The sequence below is a fragment of the Trematomus bernacchii genome, unplaced genomic scaffold, assembly GCF_902827165.1.
Source record: "Trematomus bernacchii unplaced genomic scaffold, fTreBer1.1, whole genome shotgun sequence".
In the NCBI taxonomy this organism is placed as follows: domain Eukaryota; kingdom Metazoa; phylum Chordata; class Actinopteri; order Perciformes; family Nototheniidae; genus Trematomus; species Trematomus bernacchii.
Genome location: NW_022987966.1, coordinates 3,699,397 through 3,716,833, shown reverse-complemented (window position 1 = coordinate 3,716,833; position 17,437 = coordinate 3,699,397). Strand labels below are relative to the sequence as shown.

Below are 17,437 nucleotides of genomic sequence, written 5' to 3'. Positions count from 1 at the left end.
ATACCATCTGTCATTTTAGAAAATGCCAGACATGAGGAACTGCAGTGATTGTGAAGAAAGAGTTATCCCCAACCTGGCTTACAAGATTACTGACTATAGAAGGACAAGCAGGCGGAGAAAACATAATCATAGGAAATGGGAGAAAGGAGGAGGAAGATAGATATACTGTATACATGTTATTCTTTAAAAGCTCTTAGCACTATGGTAGTGTGTGTGTGTGTGTGTGTGTGTGTGTGTGTGTGTGTGTGTGTGTGTGTGTGTGTGTGTGTGTGTGTGTGTGTACATTAATGTGTCTACCTTTTATGTATTAAAAAAACAAGTGATGCCCTTCACTCGACAACATGTATTTTGTGTGTCAGCTCCTTAAAATAGCATCTTCAGAGACCGTGAAAAACCAGAGCCAAAATCAGTTTTCAATTTATTAATCAAAGAATACAATTAAATCAACACAGATAATTGATGGCAAGGCACTAGAGTGGAGTCAAGACAAAACAGGCATTAAATCCATTCGTTATTGTAACCCAGTTTCAGCCGAAAGAGCCGAATCAATGTTTCATTACACAGCTTCATGCTCAGCCTCGGAGAACTCCAACAGTTGTGACAGTGCCAAAAAGAAAATGAAGTGGTAAAAGAAAAACAATGTTTGCAAGTTCTTGCTAAGCCTGCTGCATATCGTATCAAAATAAGCTTCTGGCAATACAAAAGAATCAGCGGCTGCAATGGGTTAGAAAATATATTTAAATGACTGAAAAAGACAATGACGCAGTATTGCCGTAATCAACCCGACTCTGGCTCAGCTTCCTGACATAGCCAGTCCTAAAGAAGTGCCTCAAGCATCTCTCAGAGCCTGTTTCCACAAAGCATCTTTATCTGAGCGTTAGCAAGTTTTTACATTTGTTTCCAATGGGGAGATTGACGCGTAGGTGACGTCACTGTAGAAATTGTACAAAACATTTGTCTATGGCTTTTTGTTTCAGAGGGAAACATCATAACATGGCCCGAGAAACTTGTCTGTGGAAGCAGATTGGCCGCCGGTCACTGGATTTGGCTGCCGATGAGTGTTGAGCTTTTATCTCCGTACAATATCATCGACCGGCTGTCAGACTGAGCCGTGACAAGCTCCTTCATACAAAGTGTGAGAGCAATTTGTAAATGGACTGCAGTTATATAGTGCTTTTCAGTCTTAATGACCTCTCAGAGCGCATTCGCCCATTCACACACATTCATACAGAGGCAGAGGCTGCCATACAAGGTGTCCCCTGCTCAGGGAGACTAATGTTCACACACTTCCATTCCATCGGGAGCAACTGATAGTAAAGCATCTTGCCCAAGGATACATCGACATATTGACTTCAGGGAATGGGAATTGAACCCCTGACCTTCCGATCATAAGATTTCCACTATAACTCACGGCAACAGTCAGACATTTTCCGTAGTGTTCATGGAGAAAAAATTACGTCAAACTAATTTCAAGTAGCCCAAATAGTTAGATACAATGCCAGATCCCTGGATGTTGCTGCCTATGAATGTTGAGCTTTCTTTCTGCCAGAAAAAGACGCTATGACGATAAGTGCTTAGTGCTTCCAAACCACAGCTGTCAGGTTAGTTTAAAATAATCTCAGGTTTGTGCCCGCTTAAGTCCTTTTTGTTCGTCAATGTGAACACGAACCAGGCTAAAACGAAAGCGCAATGTACCATGTTTTTGTCGCTTGTCCCCAGTTTGCTCACAGCCAACAAACACAGATACACAAACAGCATGCACAACACAAGCACACAGTCTACACACACACACTGGATTATATGAGTCATGGGAAAGCCAGTGTCGCAATTTATCTCTAATCACGCTAGAGCAGAGTGGAGACAGGTTCCCATTATTGTCCAACAGAGACCACCGCACGCACACCGTGTTCACACCGACTCTATTACCGAGCTAATGCAAACCTCATTGAGGACAGCGAAGAGCAGAGGGGACTGTGTGTGTGTGTGTGTGTGTGTGTGTGTGTGTGTGTGTGTGTGTGTGTGTGTGTGTGTGTGTGTGTGTGTGTGTGTGTGTGTGTGTGTGTGTGTGTGTGTGTGTGTGTGTGTGTATTTCTATACAAGAACAGAAGATGGGAGGGCCCATTTGATCTCATCTAAATCCTGGCAGCCTCAGGATTGGGGGTTGAGGGGGGGGGGGCTGTTTGTTGACTCCTTGTGACTTTAAAGGTCCCATGTCATGGCCATTTCTACTGATCATGATTCCATTGTTGAGGTATACTAGAATAGATTTATATTGTGCAATTTTCCAAACTCACATTGCTTTCTCATACAGCATCTCTGTATAGTATGTGTATTCACTCTCTGTCCTAAACGGCTTGTTGGAGCTCCTGCCCCCCCCCCCCCCCCTCCCTGTGAGCCCAGTGGCCGTCTGCGAGACAGCGAGACACAGCGAAACCCAGCCCGAAACCAGCCCGAGCACACACACACACCCGCAGCCTGGCTGGGAGTTTGTGTGTGTGCTCACACACAGACTCACAGCCTCGCCGCGTCCCGCCGTCTCAGGGAGGAGAAATCGGCGGAGCTGCAGCTGAGAAAAGATTGAGTGTGTGTGTGTGAGGAAGTCGTAACGGCTCCGCGGACGTAACGTAACGGCTCCACGGATTGGTCCATTTGGACCAATGGGTCCATTTGGGTATGGGCACGTCACTGTACCCAGGAAGAAAACAATGGAAAAAGAGAAATGTCCAACGAGGCATTCTGGGGCAGCATAGACAGGTCTTTTCTGTGTTAGAGTTTTACTCGCTACAGGGTGTACTTTGAGGGTTTGTGACTCTGCAGACCGTTTACATGCATACAAAGCTTCATAACACACAGGGGACGGGTAATAACCGGAAAAGCATGACATGGGACCTTTAAGACTCTTGGGAAATGTTAAAGGTCATGCATGCATAAATGAACTTACATGTACAAAATATCAGATGTTGAATCGTGTCTGAACATAAGCATCCTTATGAGAACATTACGTAACAGAAATAACAGCACAAATTTGGTAAAATCTGTAACTGCCGAATCAAAGAATAGGTCAAGATGACTGCAAGTCCGACCGCAATTAGATGCCAACTTTCAATATGTGACATCATATATTGTGGTCAGTACCAGGGGCGTAGGGCTATTTGTTTCTGTGACGCTTGCCTGCATGCACAGTTGCGGCTGGTTTGGAAAGTAATGTAACCACTGTCACTTAATACTCTCCAGCCAGAATGGACACAGCAGGACAATCAGTAAAGCAGTTTGCATTGATCACTGACCGAATGTATTTGTTTTCTTAGAGGACTGGCTGCCCACAGCTGCTTTACAGAATAACAAGCGCCACGTCATGAAATCCCTGCAGCACGTGAGGGAGAAAGAATGATATTCCTGCAGCCTCTGAGATGTGCCATGCCAGCGTGCAGATCTGCTTAAAATGACATCAAGCATTATAACCACTCGGAAACACATCAGATGCTTGATTATTGCTTCATATTCCATCAATTGGAGGCATAATACGTATACATGTATACATTACGTATCTGCCACTGCTTTTTTCCGCATTACTAAATACTGCTCGCCACTGCACGGTATTTGACATTAATTATGTGACCGTGTATGTTTCTTGTAGTTATTTAATTGCTCTTTTCACTGCACTGTTGTACAGTTTTATTATTATGCTGCTGAGTTTATTGTATTTTTGTAACTCTGGCACAACAATTTCCTTCGGGATAAATAAAGTCCTATCTAATCTTATCTTAATAGCCTTTTTCCGGCTGAAAAGGTTTAACAATTGTTTTACTCTGGGCACAGCTGTGCTGCCCTGGTTGCGATGTTAACAATAGGTGCGTGGACAGTGAACTTTAGCATGTAAAAAATTAGTACGGCCCCTTTTTTCACAGCAAAAACATTTTTCCCGGAGTGATCTTCCTGTGCCCTCCGGCAGCACAACACCTATGGTCAGTACAAAAAAAGTGTTCTATTGAATATCCAGTATCCGCATAGACTATCAATAAGATATCCACTGGATGTTGTTGAATGTAGTGCGTGCACAGACTCACATCACGTCACAATTTGCTCACCTCTAAAACATGTTCTGTTTGTTGTTCACGGTCCAGTTTCCTTGAAGTTGTGGTTATCAGACCTGAGATAGAAAACAGAAGAGGAAACAATTAAAAAAGAGACACACACTCACACACACACACACACACTGAGGTGCCAGTAAGCCAAATGAGCAAAGTGACATGGTAATTAGTTGTGGGTGTCGGACACGATGGTTCCTTCTAATTACATGTAATGACAGAAGGGAGAGCAAGAAACAGAAGGAGATACTAATGACATTTTGAAATATTATTCAAAGTGAATATTTAGTATTCCGAAGATCACAACATCATGTGGTGTTGGCCCTGACTGGCTGTTAGGTGGTGACAGGTCTACCTCGCTGCTTGAACTAAAAAGAGGGCTTTAAAAAAGGGAGAGAGGTTAGATGAAGGGAGAGATTATTCTGTTGGAAGAAACCATTCAGGAGAAGGGAAATACCATTACATGTTACTTAACTAGAGAATATAGATATCAGTTTCATTTCTGCATCAGGTCTTAGATGCGTTTGCCCTCGCACTTAAAAGTTGGGGCTATTCCACGGCAAAATGATGAATGGATCAATCTTGGGTTTTATATTTAGTCCATGCCTGTAGCAATGCTACTGGAAAGACTCACATGAAAGAGTCAAAGCTCCATTAAATGTGCATGCTTGATGAACACTTTGGAACCAAGTGGAGGTTTGGACTGGCCGAGACACAAAGAGATGTCTTCATAAAAGGTGGCCCATTTTGGCCTCTCCAGACACCTGTACTGTACAACACAGATACACCTGCGATGTGTTTAACACATCCTTTTTTCTATCACCGGTAACATAATGGCATAGCAAAGTGCTCTGTGTCGTGAAAGAAGTAATACACAGATGTCCCTTAGTGGCTGTTAGTGGGCATGGCCCAGCTTTATTTTGAATTGTTTAATGTGTTTCTATTTGCACTTTATAGCTTAATGCAGTCGCTAACCAAAGTCCTCCTGGGGGCGCTTGGTTTTCACAATTTTCTGCAGAGCCTCGCAGCACTTTAGGAATGGTGGGATAATCAACACTCATAAACACATTTACACACACATACTATGACAGTACGTCTGTCACCATCGTATGATTCATGAAAACAGCTGATTTCAGAATTTGAGTCGGGAGTGAGTCACAGTTCTTTGTAAAAAGGTTTAAGTGGCTTTTGGGGTTGAAGGTGAGATGGAATGCGACAGGTGAATTGTTGCTGCATCACCTGTATTGCTGTTATGGCCAATCTAAATTCCAACCCTTGCTTATGGTCTTTAGTTTTGGGTAATGAGTCATAGAAGGAGATCGTGCCAAACGGTCACAATTAGTTTCCTGCCCAGGCTGTCTGAGTTCAATATCAGGAGATCAGGCATTCTGAAAGAGTTTAAAGTATAGCTACTCTTCATCATATTTAAAAAGTTGTAGTGGTTCAAGCATCTGAACAACAGGACAACTTTTCTGATATTTCTGACACATCAAACAAAAAAGGAGATCCCAGGGCAGAACCAGAACACTGATGGGATTCTCCAGGGAACAAGTGTCTGATGTCTGGGTTAGGAGTGAAACCCTTCTGATTAATACAAGTTACAACTGTTTATATCATTTTATATCAGAGCCCCTAAATAATGAGTAAAATATACTTCCATCTAAAGATAAACCAAAAACACAAAAAGAAGTGAACCATATTTGACATAAAATGTGAAACGTTTGACATATCAGTAGTACCGTCGCTTGGTTTGTGGATTTCAAATTGTTTCTTGATCAGAAATATAGCGGGAATCGTATTTCCAGAGTTGATCACTGTAAGAACTTTAGTTTGTTGCTGAAATAAATGGGCAGGCTGAACACAATATTGGAACTGATCAATTCCATCAGGCATGTGAAGCCTTCCTGATTACAAACGTACATGAGTACTGCCAACCTATGCTACTCGTGAATCTTCTTCTTCTACTCCCTTTGGTGCCCCTCCTACTTTAAACAAAAGCATTTGATGCAGAATGGAACACTTTGAAATACAATGAATGATGCGCATTGAATGCAAATGGCCAGGCCTCCAGCAGTGGGGCCCTCAACACATTTGACTTTGGGCCCCATAAAGGCTTGGGCCCTTGTGTCTGTCATAGTTTGACCCCAGGCATCACATTCAGGGTCCAACCTGTTGATAACATTGATCAATACTGACACACTCTATACTTACTGCTAAGCTGTGGACTGTTCTAGTCATAAATGCACTCTTGACTATCAAGAGAAAAGCACTATTGATTAATGAGAACACAACTGCTGGGCTTTATGCTACATTAGCCACGCAGACTGACATGCTAACAAGCCAGGAGCAGCTGACGGCAGCTCCTGCATCTGTTAGTGCCAATTTATTAGCTTTAACAAGGAAGGGAATGTGACAGCACTCAACACTAACACAACACACGTACACTCAGCCTTTAAACTACTGTCGTTTTCTGTGTATATAGCTGTTATGTCAAAGCATCAAACTCACAGATGACAATACAGTACACACATCCCAAAACCCACAACATTACACACACACAATATTAACATCCGGCGAATGACACACTAATATATACTTCAAGCCCCCGAGACACAAATGTGCATTATTACAACACACAGAGACATGCATCACGGAAATAGAATACACTCAGACAAGTTCATTCCTTTGCCTTACACACATACATAATCTGTTGTAAAATGCCCCCCCGACAGCAACCTAAATAAAAAGCACCATCAACATTACATATTGTTGAGTTGCATCATTGCATGTTATGAGTTATTAAGGTCCAAATGTTTTATTGAAGATAAGATAAGCGGCTGCATTTACGTTTGTCTAACTTGAGCCTAATCAACACTTGACAATATTGATATGCATCATGTCCGCAACACACACAATTACATACATACATTTTACATACCATGTCTGAGTCAACATGTCCATGTCCAAAAAATATACTTCAATACTGCAGACATGCCAAGGGGAGCAATTTGGTGGAACATATGTTGCTCAAGGACGCTTTGACTTGTTGACTGCAGTGGATGGGATTGAACCGGTAACCCCCTGATTTGCATATTAGCACACTAACCACACTTTTGGCAACAATCATAGGATAAATCAATTGATACAAAGTGGGCAGGTCTGAGTTAAAGGGTTAGGTTAAGCAGATTGGGTTAGGGTTAGGGTTTACAACCAGCTCTGTGCTATCGCTATGTGGGAAATGAGCATCTCCCCTCACCCCTTGTCACAAAACTGGTTGCAAATCAGAGGGAGGAAGAATCAATCATCTTTAGAAATTCCGGCAGAGAAATGCCAATCATTAGCCCTCAAACTGTAAGTAGGCGAGTTCAGTCCCGGCTATTACCAACATTGCTTAGTGTGTTTATTGGCCACTCGCCTCAAGACAACATGTCTTTACCCTGTAGCATTTAGTTATTCTCCAGACTTTGCATTTTAACGGTAGAAAAGTAGCTCCTATTTCCAGCCGTGTATCTAACTGCCTGCTTTTAGTGACCTTTGCTGTTTTGTGGACATGTTCTGCCTGCTTAATCCCATTTGGGCCCATGCTACTCGTCACCTGTATCCTCCTTTCAGACTCAGAGCTTCTGCATGTTAAGCCTGAAAGTGCATGGGTCCAAATATAGTTTTGAATGGGATGGACTATTTTCACCATGCCCCCCTCCATCTCTGTTAGGCCAATTATGTTGTCTCTGTGCCACTCATGGTCAAGAGCAATTTAAACATGAATAAAGTGTATTTATATAGCAACAATTGAAACCAGTCCTTACAAAGTTTTTTATATAGTTCCGATCCAAACTGTCCACCAGCTGTCCGGCCGTTTTTCATATTTATACTTTGAATGTATGTTTTGTATTATAAACCGGGGTCAAGGAGGCAACTACCACAATAGCCCAGACTCCTAGGGGCCCTGATTTATTTTTGGTAGTGGGATGATTGGCAAATGTGTCTCCAGTGCTGGTTGCTGGCATAAACACTCCAACATCAACATATGGTCGGAGGGCACCAATCAGAGTGACTTTGTGTTCCTCTTGCTTACAATGCAGTGAGTAGCCATGCTAACGCTAAGACATAGTTGGTTGCGTTGGGGTCAACCATTGTGTTGACCACAGCACAAACGTGTTGAGTCAGCAGGTGAATAAGGCTGTGACAATAAATAATGGCTCCTAAAAGAAAGCAAGGGTGGTAGGAAAAATACATTTGAGGTGAAAAATAAAAACACCAGATATAGGTTTTTGATTGATGCTGATTCTGATTTAATCTTTTTTGCAACACAAGTCAGGTTTGTGTTCATGGAGAAAAATGCAATGTTGAACAAATATAAAGTAGATTAAATAGGTAGATAAATGGCAATGGGATGAAGATGGTTTGTCTTATAAAAGTGGTGATACTGTACGTTGCCAAGTTATCGTTGTCATAGAAACATTTAAAAAAAGCCCTTCCAGCGCCTTCCTGCCAGAAAAAGATGCTATGTGGACACAGGGCCTTACTTTCCATCTATATAAATAGTACTTGTGGGTTCCAGGGCTGCATGTGCTATTTTGATCCATCTATTTGGTTTAGACCGACCTTCAGCAACCTTTATAAAACTCCCATAATTCATGATGTGGTTACTCCTTCAACCAGGAGACACATCTAAATGTACAGAACAAATCAAGTAAAGTTGAATATTTGAATACCAAATTGTTCCTAACATCTGTCATCACAGCAGTCTGCCTGAGGGCCTTCAGTTTCAGTTGATTAACTCTCTGTACAGCCATCTGAAGGCTGCAGGTATGTGTTCCATCTGCACTCTCTAATATGACTGACGCATATTGTCAAAGGGCAATTACATACTCCAGATGCACTGTGGTTACGACTGATTACATCTTACACAATAGGCACCTGGCTGTTGCAAAGTAACCACAAAAAAAAGAAATTCTGTTGTGTAGTATAATACTAGTCGGTTTATCAGAATTCCACAGACGGGGAAACAGAGTGAAATCATTATGAAGAAGGGTTAAAGACAGTGACATATTTGGGATGCATTGGATTGACACTGTTCAATAAGCCTAATGAAAAACTGCTTAAACCTCAACCACTCAATGACTTAATCTCCTTAGGATCTAAAATGTAGTGTATTCAAGTTTATAAAACTGAGCTATATGTCATCAGGCATTATAAGGTGAATATCAAACAGCTTTGACAAAAAGAATGCATGACTATCAGCAAAACTGTGGAAATAATAATACAATAGTGGAACATGTTGGCAGATTTGGATGGGGCAAGGAAAATTAAGATTATGAACGACAATGAGTTTACTGTGGAAAATAATATTCTGAAATACTAATATATTGTTTTTGTGTAAAGGTAAATAAAAAACCTTTGAAATCTCCTCAGAAATGTTGCTGAAAAATAATAAAAATTATCAAAAAACTTCAAGATGAAGGAGGACATTGACATTTGTCACCAGAGAACATCTGACAAGAGTTAACAACTTCACCAATATACAACCACCTGTTATCATGTAAGCATGGTTCTGTATATACTCAGGCCATATGGTGATTATGGAGCAATCTCCATTTGCTGATGAAGGCCATTAAATGCAGTTCAAAGCTCTATAAGTAATGAATAAGTGGACATTTAATTCAGAATATCTTGGCTAATTATACCAATCATCTAGAGGATTGAAGAGATTCAATTAGCGACCAGCTGGAGGGCGGAGAGAAGAGAGGAATTCCTATCAAGGAGTCAGGAATACATATGAAATTTCCATGAAGATTTGGCTATTTTCTGGAATTTTGCAGAGGTCTTTGCATCAAAGACCCGACGCGGGACCTACCGGTTCCAATTATGTTTTACTTTAATTGGGTCAGCTAAGCTGCTGATTTAATGCAGGTCTCCCATAAATAAAACATATAAAAATGGTAGCTGGAATATTGACAGCAAAAGACTAAATGCCATATTAGGGATGGTCAATAATGTCCAGAATCATAAACATTATAGATTGATGTGAACAATATTGAGAAAACTATTATTTGGCATGATTGCTCGTTGAGGGATCATGCATGCAGAAAGACGTTTTAAAGGGGCCCGTTTATGCCCCTTTCCAGGTTCATCATTGTATTTCCTGTCTCTCCTGGGACATGTCTCCATGCTTTAATGTTCAGAAAGCTCTTTATTTTCTCATACTGCCTGTGCTGCAGCACCTCTTTTCACCCTTCGTCTGAAACCAGAGCCCAGTCTGCTCTGAAAGCTGGCCAGATCTGTTGTGATTGGTCAACTGCTTAGAGATGCCCCACCCCTTAGCCTATCACTTACAATGTGTTTGAGCACTAGCCAATAGAAGAGCCAGTGTTAGAACAAGGAGTAAACAAAGGAGTCCAATGAAGGCGTTTCAGGGAGGGGGGGGAGTGTGTGGGAGAGAAAGTCCCTCTGGAGGGAGCTTTGGGATTTTACCCTTTGCAGAACATTTACATGCCCAAAATTGCATATAACACACTAAAAGGAAGGGAGAGCCCCCCAAAAGCATAATATGGCCCCTTTAAGGCAAGATTCATCATTCTGGTGCACTTTAAAAGTAAAGTTAACAGGCTATATCTATGAAGAATGTTGTGCTCTAGTAATCATTTGTGTGCTATATTTAACAATCTAACACTAAACATGTTGGTTTTAAAGAGATCAATGGTGGTGACAAGGCAAAAAAGGGTGACAGCTGGATTTATAACACAGACATAACGAGATCATTGAGAAACGGAATGTGGCGTACTAAATCGTTTATCTGGCTTATCTTTTTTTCATGATCATTGGAAGCCAGAATCCTAATTGAAAATAAAATGTGATTAATCGCACCGCCCTATCCCACATTTGTATTGGATTTAGCTAAGAACATGGGGAAACGGAATATATGAAGCACATGAAGAAGACATGAAGGGACAAAGGAAGCTGGTAAGTAGGGTATAGAGAAATGACAGGAGGTGATGAGGTGGGAATACTAAAACACAACCGGAACACAACAATGGTACACATCGGCCAATGTGTGTGTTTGTGTGTTGATTACCATATAGATAGGATTACTGAAGCCTGTGTGATGAATGAAAGGCTTAAAGCTTCCACAATACCTACAATTTACTTACAGAGTAAACATGCAGGGAGAGGAGACGGCAGAGGTTTATAAAGGTCAATGACGCAAAGTGATGGCACCACGGACTCAATTCATATTCTTTAATGTTTTGCTATACACACTAATGATGTCTGGGATGTTAGGGATTCACCCTTTAGCAATACATGATGGTTACTTCCATATCTCCTTTTGTTCAGGAAGCAAAAGAACATCCTTAGGGAAAATAAGTAATCCTTCAGTTCTTTGATCTACCAAAGATTGACAGTCCTGGCATTCTCGATCTTTTCTTAACCAGCTCATAAATGAAGTGAAGATATAAATTCATTAATGAGTCGATCAAGGAAATTCAGCAGGTCGACGTTAGACGCCATGTAAGATAAGGTTGGTGAGTAATTTAAAGGTCCCCTGTCATGGCCATTTCTACTGATCATAATTCCATTGTTGAGGTATACTAAATAAATGTATACTGTGCAATTTTCCAAACTCACATTGGTTTCTCATACAGCATCTCTGTATAGTATGTGTATTCACTCTCTGTCCTAAACGGCTTGTTGGAGCTCCTGCCCCCCCCTCCCTGTGAGCCTAGTGGAACTCAGCCTGGGCACACACACACACACATGCAGCCTGGCTGGGAGTTTGTGTGTGTGCCCAGGCTGAGTTCCGCAGTGTCGCGCTGTCTCGCCGACCCCACACCAGTGAGCCAGCTCACAGTGTCCCGCTCCTCGCAGCTGCGAGCCTCGCAACGTCCCGCCGAGTGTGTGTGTGAGGAAGTGCGCGGATTGGTCCAAACGTAACGGCTCCGCGGACGTAACGTAACTATACCCGAAATACGTCACTATACCCAAGAAGTAAACAATGGAAAAAGAGAAATCCCCAACGAGGCGTTCTGGGGCAGCATAGACAGGTCTTTTCTGTGTTAGAGTTTTACTCGCTACAGGGTGTACTTTGAGGGGTTGTGACTCTGCAGACCGTTTACATGCATACAAAGCTACATAACACACAAGGGGACGGGTAATAACCAGAAAAGCATGACATGGGACCTTTAAAGTACATATGAGTCACATTGTCAATCAGGGTCGGAGAGGTGCCAGTTCACATCCTAGACACTGCATGGGTGTCCTTAAAGCTCCCATGTCATGCTTTTCCGGTTATTACCCGTCCCCTTGTGTGTTATGAAGGTTTTTATGCATGTAAACGGTGTGCAGAGTCAAAACCCTCAAAGTACACCCTGTAGCGAGTAAAACTCTAACACAGAAAATACCTCCCCAAAACGCCTCGTTGGAGATACGTCACTGCCCATTTGAGTCTTCCATTTAGTTCCGGGTACCGCCTGATGTCATGCGGTACCCGGAACGAAATGGACCAATCCCGAAGAGCTATGGCCACACCAGCAGCGGCGTGTTCCTCCTCCAGAGGTTCGAAGAACCGGCATTTCACAGACGAAAGCTTCCAAAACATTGCCCAGTTTGAGGCCGGATATGCACAGCTTGTTTGGACCGTTTGGAGCAGGGGAAGATCTGGGTATACAACCTGTAAGTTTGCATTGTTATTTGTGTATTTATCAAACAAGACTGTTTAAATGTGTAAACTGTGTTGGACTGCTAAGCCATTGACACAGTGCTAACTGTGCTAACTAAGTTGCTAGAGTTTCCATATATCAACTCTAATATCAGCAGATGGCCTTGCATACATGTATCTCATAGCAGGAGAATGTCTGCATTCACACACAAAATACCTATTGACAGTATACTGCGGGTGATTTGCCGGTCAGTCGCGAAACGTAATTACATTATAGCTGGCGTAGCGATCTAACACACGGAGCTTGAGCTAGTTTTGGTCAGAAAAACATTTTTGTGATGCTACGTTGCTAGCGTTTAAATATATCAACTACAATGTCAGCAGATGGCCTTACATGTTTGTCATGGCAGGAGAATGTCTGCAGTCACACACACGGAATACTCATACAGTATACTCCGGTTTACCGTACATTGTGACCGTACATATACTGCATGTAGCTAACGAGGCTAGCTGTATGCTAGCGCAAAACAATGTATTCATGCAAGTTACATTGTATGGTAGCAGAATACCCGTATACGATTGCAATTATAAACACGTTATTGCTAGCCTAATATGAACCACTAGCTTTTGTTCATAGTAGTTTTATTACACTGCATTATAGTTGCCTTTCCTCCAAGCTAACGTTCATATCGTGTTAGCTACCAAGGTAAACAAAGCTAGGTTAGCATATTAGCAGGCAAGCTGTTCATTACACAACTACTACTAACGAATCTAAAACAACTAAGTTTCTCTAATATTTTGTGATTTGCATTTGATTTCGTCCAGCCAGATCCTGGCGGACAATCCATGACGGGGAAGGGATTCTACTGAGGGTGCTAAAAGGCACCGCACCGCACCGGCTGTGCGCAGGCAAGAGGAGGAGGAATGGATGATATACCGTGTATATATGTATATTTATGTTCATTTTGTACATTTCTAAAAATAAAGTTTAATGGAAATACTTAGTAGGCCTATCCTTTCTTCCCTGAATTCATATATAGCAAACCATGATTTGATTTCTCATCAAACAGTAGTAGTTTATAACGGGTAAAAATAACTTACTCTTTGTTATGAGCGGCTCGTAGGCCACAAAGACAAGGAGACATACACGAGTTTACAAAACCACGGCACATTTATTGTGATAAATGCAGAGATAGGTGGTTGAGAGGATCGCAGAGTTAGTCTTCCTGCAGCCGCTTTGGAGAGAGACTGGGGCCGTAGTGTCCGGAGGTGTCCGTGATCGTGCTGATTAGCCTCTTCAGCTCCACCCCATCGTAAGACAAAGGCCCTGGGGCCGTCACACTCTTCTATAACAACAGTTAAAAATATATATGTATATAAAATATACCGCTGTACCGACGCCATGATAAGACTGATGTTACGCTGAGAGCAGCCGGGAAAAGCACTGACATGGGCGCAGCCTCTCTGGTGGTTGACTAATCAGAACGAGTGGCCGAGCTGACCAATCGGAGCACACTAGGCTCACAGGGAGGGGGGGGCAAGAGCTCCAACGAGTCGTTTAGTGGAGAAAGTGAATACTGCTGAATACACATGCTTGACAGAGATGCTGTATGCGAAACCAATGTGAGTTTGGAAAATTGCACAGTATAAATCTATTTTAGTATACCTCAACAATGTAATTATGATCAGTGGAAATGGCCATGACATGGGCCCTTTAAGCAAGGCACTGAGCCCCCAAACTGCTCAAGGGGGCCAAACTACGCTAATCCCTTCCCTCCAACACGTCTTTGATAATGCATGTGTGTATCCAGGTTTGCATTTCGGGCCTAAATTGTAAAGGTCCTGCTTGTTCATGTGTGTATTTCAACTCTAACTGCATAATTAGAGTTGGTATAAAAAATGTGATTAAAATCCAGATTCAGGGAATCTAAAAAAGAAAGGGAAGTTTCTGGAAAACTTAAAAAGGTCTCGGGGAGGCTTTAATAGACAGGTTTTTTCATGTATTTTATATCTTTGTTATTCATGTTTTATGCTTATTTTATTCTCTTTGCTTTTTAACGACTGTTTTTAAATGCCATTTTATAACGTGTTTCCGCAGCACTATTTCTTAATGCTCTTAATGTCTTTTATTTTTGTAAAGCACTTTGAAATGCCTTGTGTTGAAAGGTGTTAATAAAACTGCCTTCCCGTGCCAAATAGAGGGGAACTGAATTTTCCCTAGGATATTAAAATAAAATGTGTTATTTTTCTTAAATAAATGGAAAAACTTAGTAAAAGGAGGTATCATATCCACAGCTGCTGTAGCTACAATGACATAACATCCAGGCTTGGGGAGTAACGGATTACATCAAACGGGATTACAGAATACAAAAAAAGGTAACAGTATTCCCTTACATTTAACCCGTTAAGCCCCGAGCCTGTTTTTCAGATCTCAGGCTCGAAAATGACATGCCCAGAACAAATGACTATAACTTCACTTCTAAAAGGGGTAAATGAATAATCTTTTTTCTCAAAGTAATGATAAACCTGTGAGTTGGATGTAGAAAAGTCAGAATCAATATAGATTTTTTTTTATTTTAAAGTAAATTCCGATTGAACATAGTAAAAAATGTAAATCATAGTGTCTGTCCAAAAAAAAAAAACATTACTTATAGTGAAAACCACCCTTGAATGATGGGATAGTACACTAAAAGCGTTAGGAATCCAAACTATAACATATAATAAGTACCCTGTATCAAGATTGATGCAAAACAAGTGACATTTGACCTTTGGGTTAAAAAACCCACTTCTGGGGTCATTTGGGTGGATTTTCAATATACAGTAAATGGCCCCCCTCGGTCGATTTTGATGATTGACATCTCTTTTTAACCGTTAGAGCCAATAGAATCGAGGGGAAGTTCCTAAAATCCATCTAAACATTACCCATTGGTGAATGAGTGATGCGTAGCCAGAATGCCCAAAACCGGAAGCTGTCATACACTCTGGTAGCTATCATAGCAGCTATATATGAAAACTCCGTTATTGACATAAATATGAAGATGGATTATCAGTAATCATTTCAGACACATTGGATTAACCTTCAGCTTTATCGTTTTAATGCCATTGAACACAACTTTTGATCAGAAACAGCAAAAGGTAAGACATTTCTCCCGTGTTTGCTCCGTAAAGCTACGTTGTGTGATGTCTGGGTTTGCTTCCCCTGTCGCGAGTTCTGATCGCACAGTGATGATACTTATCTTTCTGGTTTGTGCAGATCCGATAAGTAATAAGGGTATTTTACCGTGAGTTCTGTGCTAAGTGCGTTAGCATTTTTCCGCTCAGGGCTAATTCAGAGGCTTGATATGACCCTTGTGTTTCATTTAGCTAAAAATTGTTAATACTGTCTGATAGCTGAGTTTCTTCCCGTTAAGTGGGTATGACACATTCATAGTTTGTTAAATGTTAAGAAGCCCTCAGACGCTGTTTCTTGCAAGATGTTGCGTTTTGCCCCCCGGTACCGGGGGCATGGGGCTCAACTGGTTACGTAATCAGATTGTTGTTACATTTCTAACAAATGGGGCTAAAAGCCGGATTGTAATGTTACATGAATTTTAAAATAAAGAACCCATGTGTTCTCAAAATAGTGTGCATACTAATTAAACTAAATTGGAGCATTTTGTGTTTGCTTAGATTTCATTTATATATTTTTTCCTGCACTATACGTCGTGCACTTTTTTATTGCTCTATATTACTTCCTGGATTTGCTTAGTGAAACTAAGGTTTTCCTTTTAAAAACCACTGAGCAGGTGACACATTTTGATAGAGAATATCTTGGGTTCCTTAAACTTAAATTGGTCTTTTTTTTTTTGCATTTCATTTGATATTGATGAGATTAATCAGGTAACATTATTTTTTCATTAGGTTCCTGATTACATATTTTGTATTGTAATTGCAACTGAATACATTTTTTAAGTAACCATCCGAACCTGATAACATCCCAGTGGACTGTGTCGAGGGTTTCTATGTTCCCACCGTAACAGAGATGGGATTAGAATTAGAGGAGAAGTGAACATGAATAAACAGAGAGCTAAAGAGAGACAATCAGGCAGAAGGAAAGAGGAAGTTAACAACAAACGTGACAGTTAGAGAGGAAGAGTGCTCCAGGCTTTATGGATGATCTGCAGTCCCTCATCAAAGTTTCATTACGACTAAATCAAATATTCAACATCTGCCATTGAGACAGAGAGAGGAGACGGATTCGCAGCTATAAACATCGGGAAACAGCTATCAAGAGAAGAAGGGAGATAGTCAGAGTAAAGCAGAGCGCATGAGAGGATGACAGAAAGAGAGGACATGATGAGATAAGAGATGACAATAGAAAAAAGCAAAGTGCAAGAATCACTTTAATAAAGGCAGAGAGAGGAGCAGTAGCCTGAGACAAATGGGTGGAAAAGAATCAAATTCAAAGCAAGAAGATCTGGACTAAAGAAAAGATAAATATAGCAGCAGCCAATTATATTTCCCCCTCTCTCCACCTTATCTGCAGAACAAACTGTGTGAGGCAGCGTGCGAGGGGATGTGTGTGTTCAGACGATGCAGCAGCTGTTTTTGTTTCTCCCGGCAACCGCCTTCTCCTCCTTCTCTACCCTGCCTTTACTTCATCCAACACACACTATAGAGACGCTATTATTGTACAATTTCCCTCACTGCTCTT

General features: G+C 41.3%; 1 protein-coding gene across 1 annotated transcript in view; it reads right to left on the bottom strand.

The window, feature by feature from the left end:
- fat3a (FAT atypical cadherin 3a) overlaps positions 1-17,437 on the bottom strand; it is a 105,969-nt gene that overhangs the window by 62,711 nt on the left and 25,821 nt on the right. The window contains 1 exon segment of the mRNA XM_034115808.1: positions 4,089-4,150. Coding sequence (XP_033971699.1) covers positions 4,089-4,150 — 62 coding nt within the window.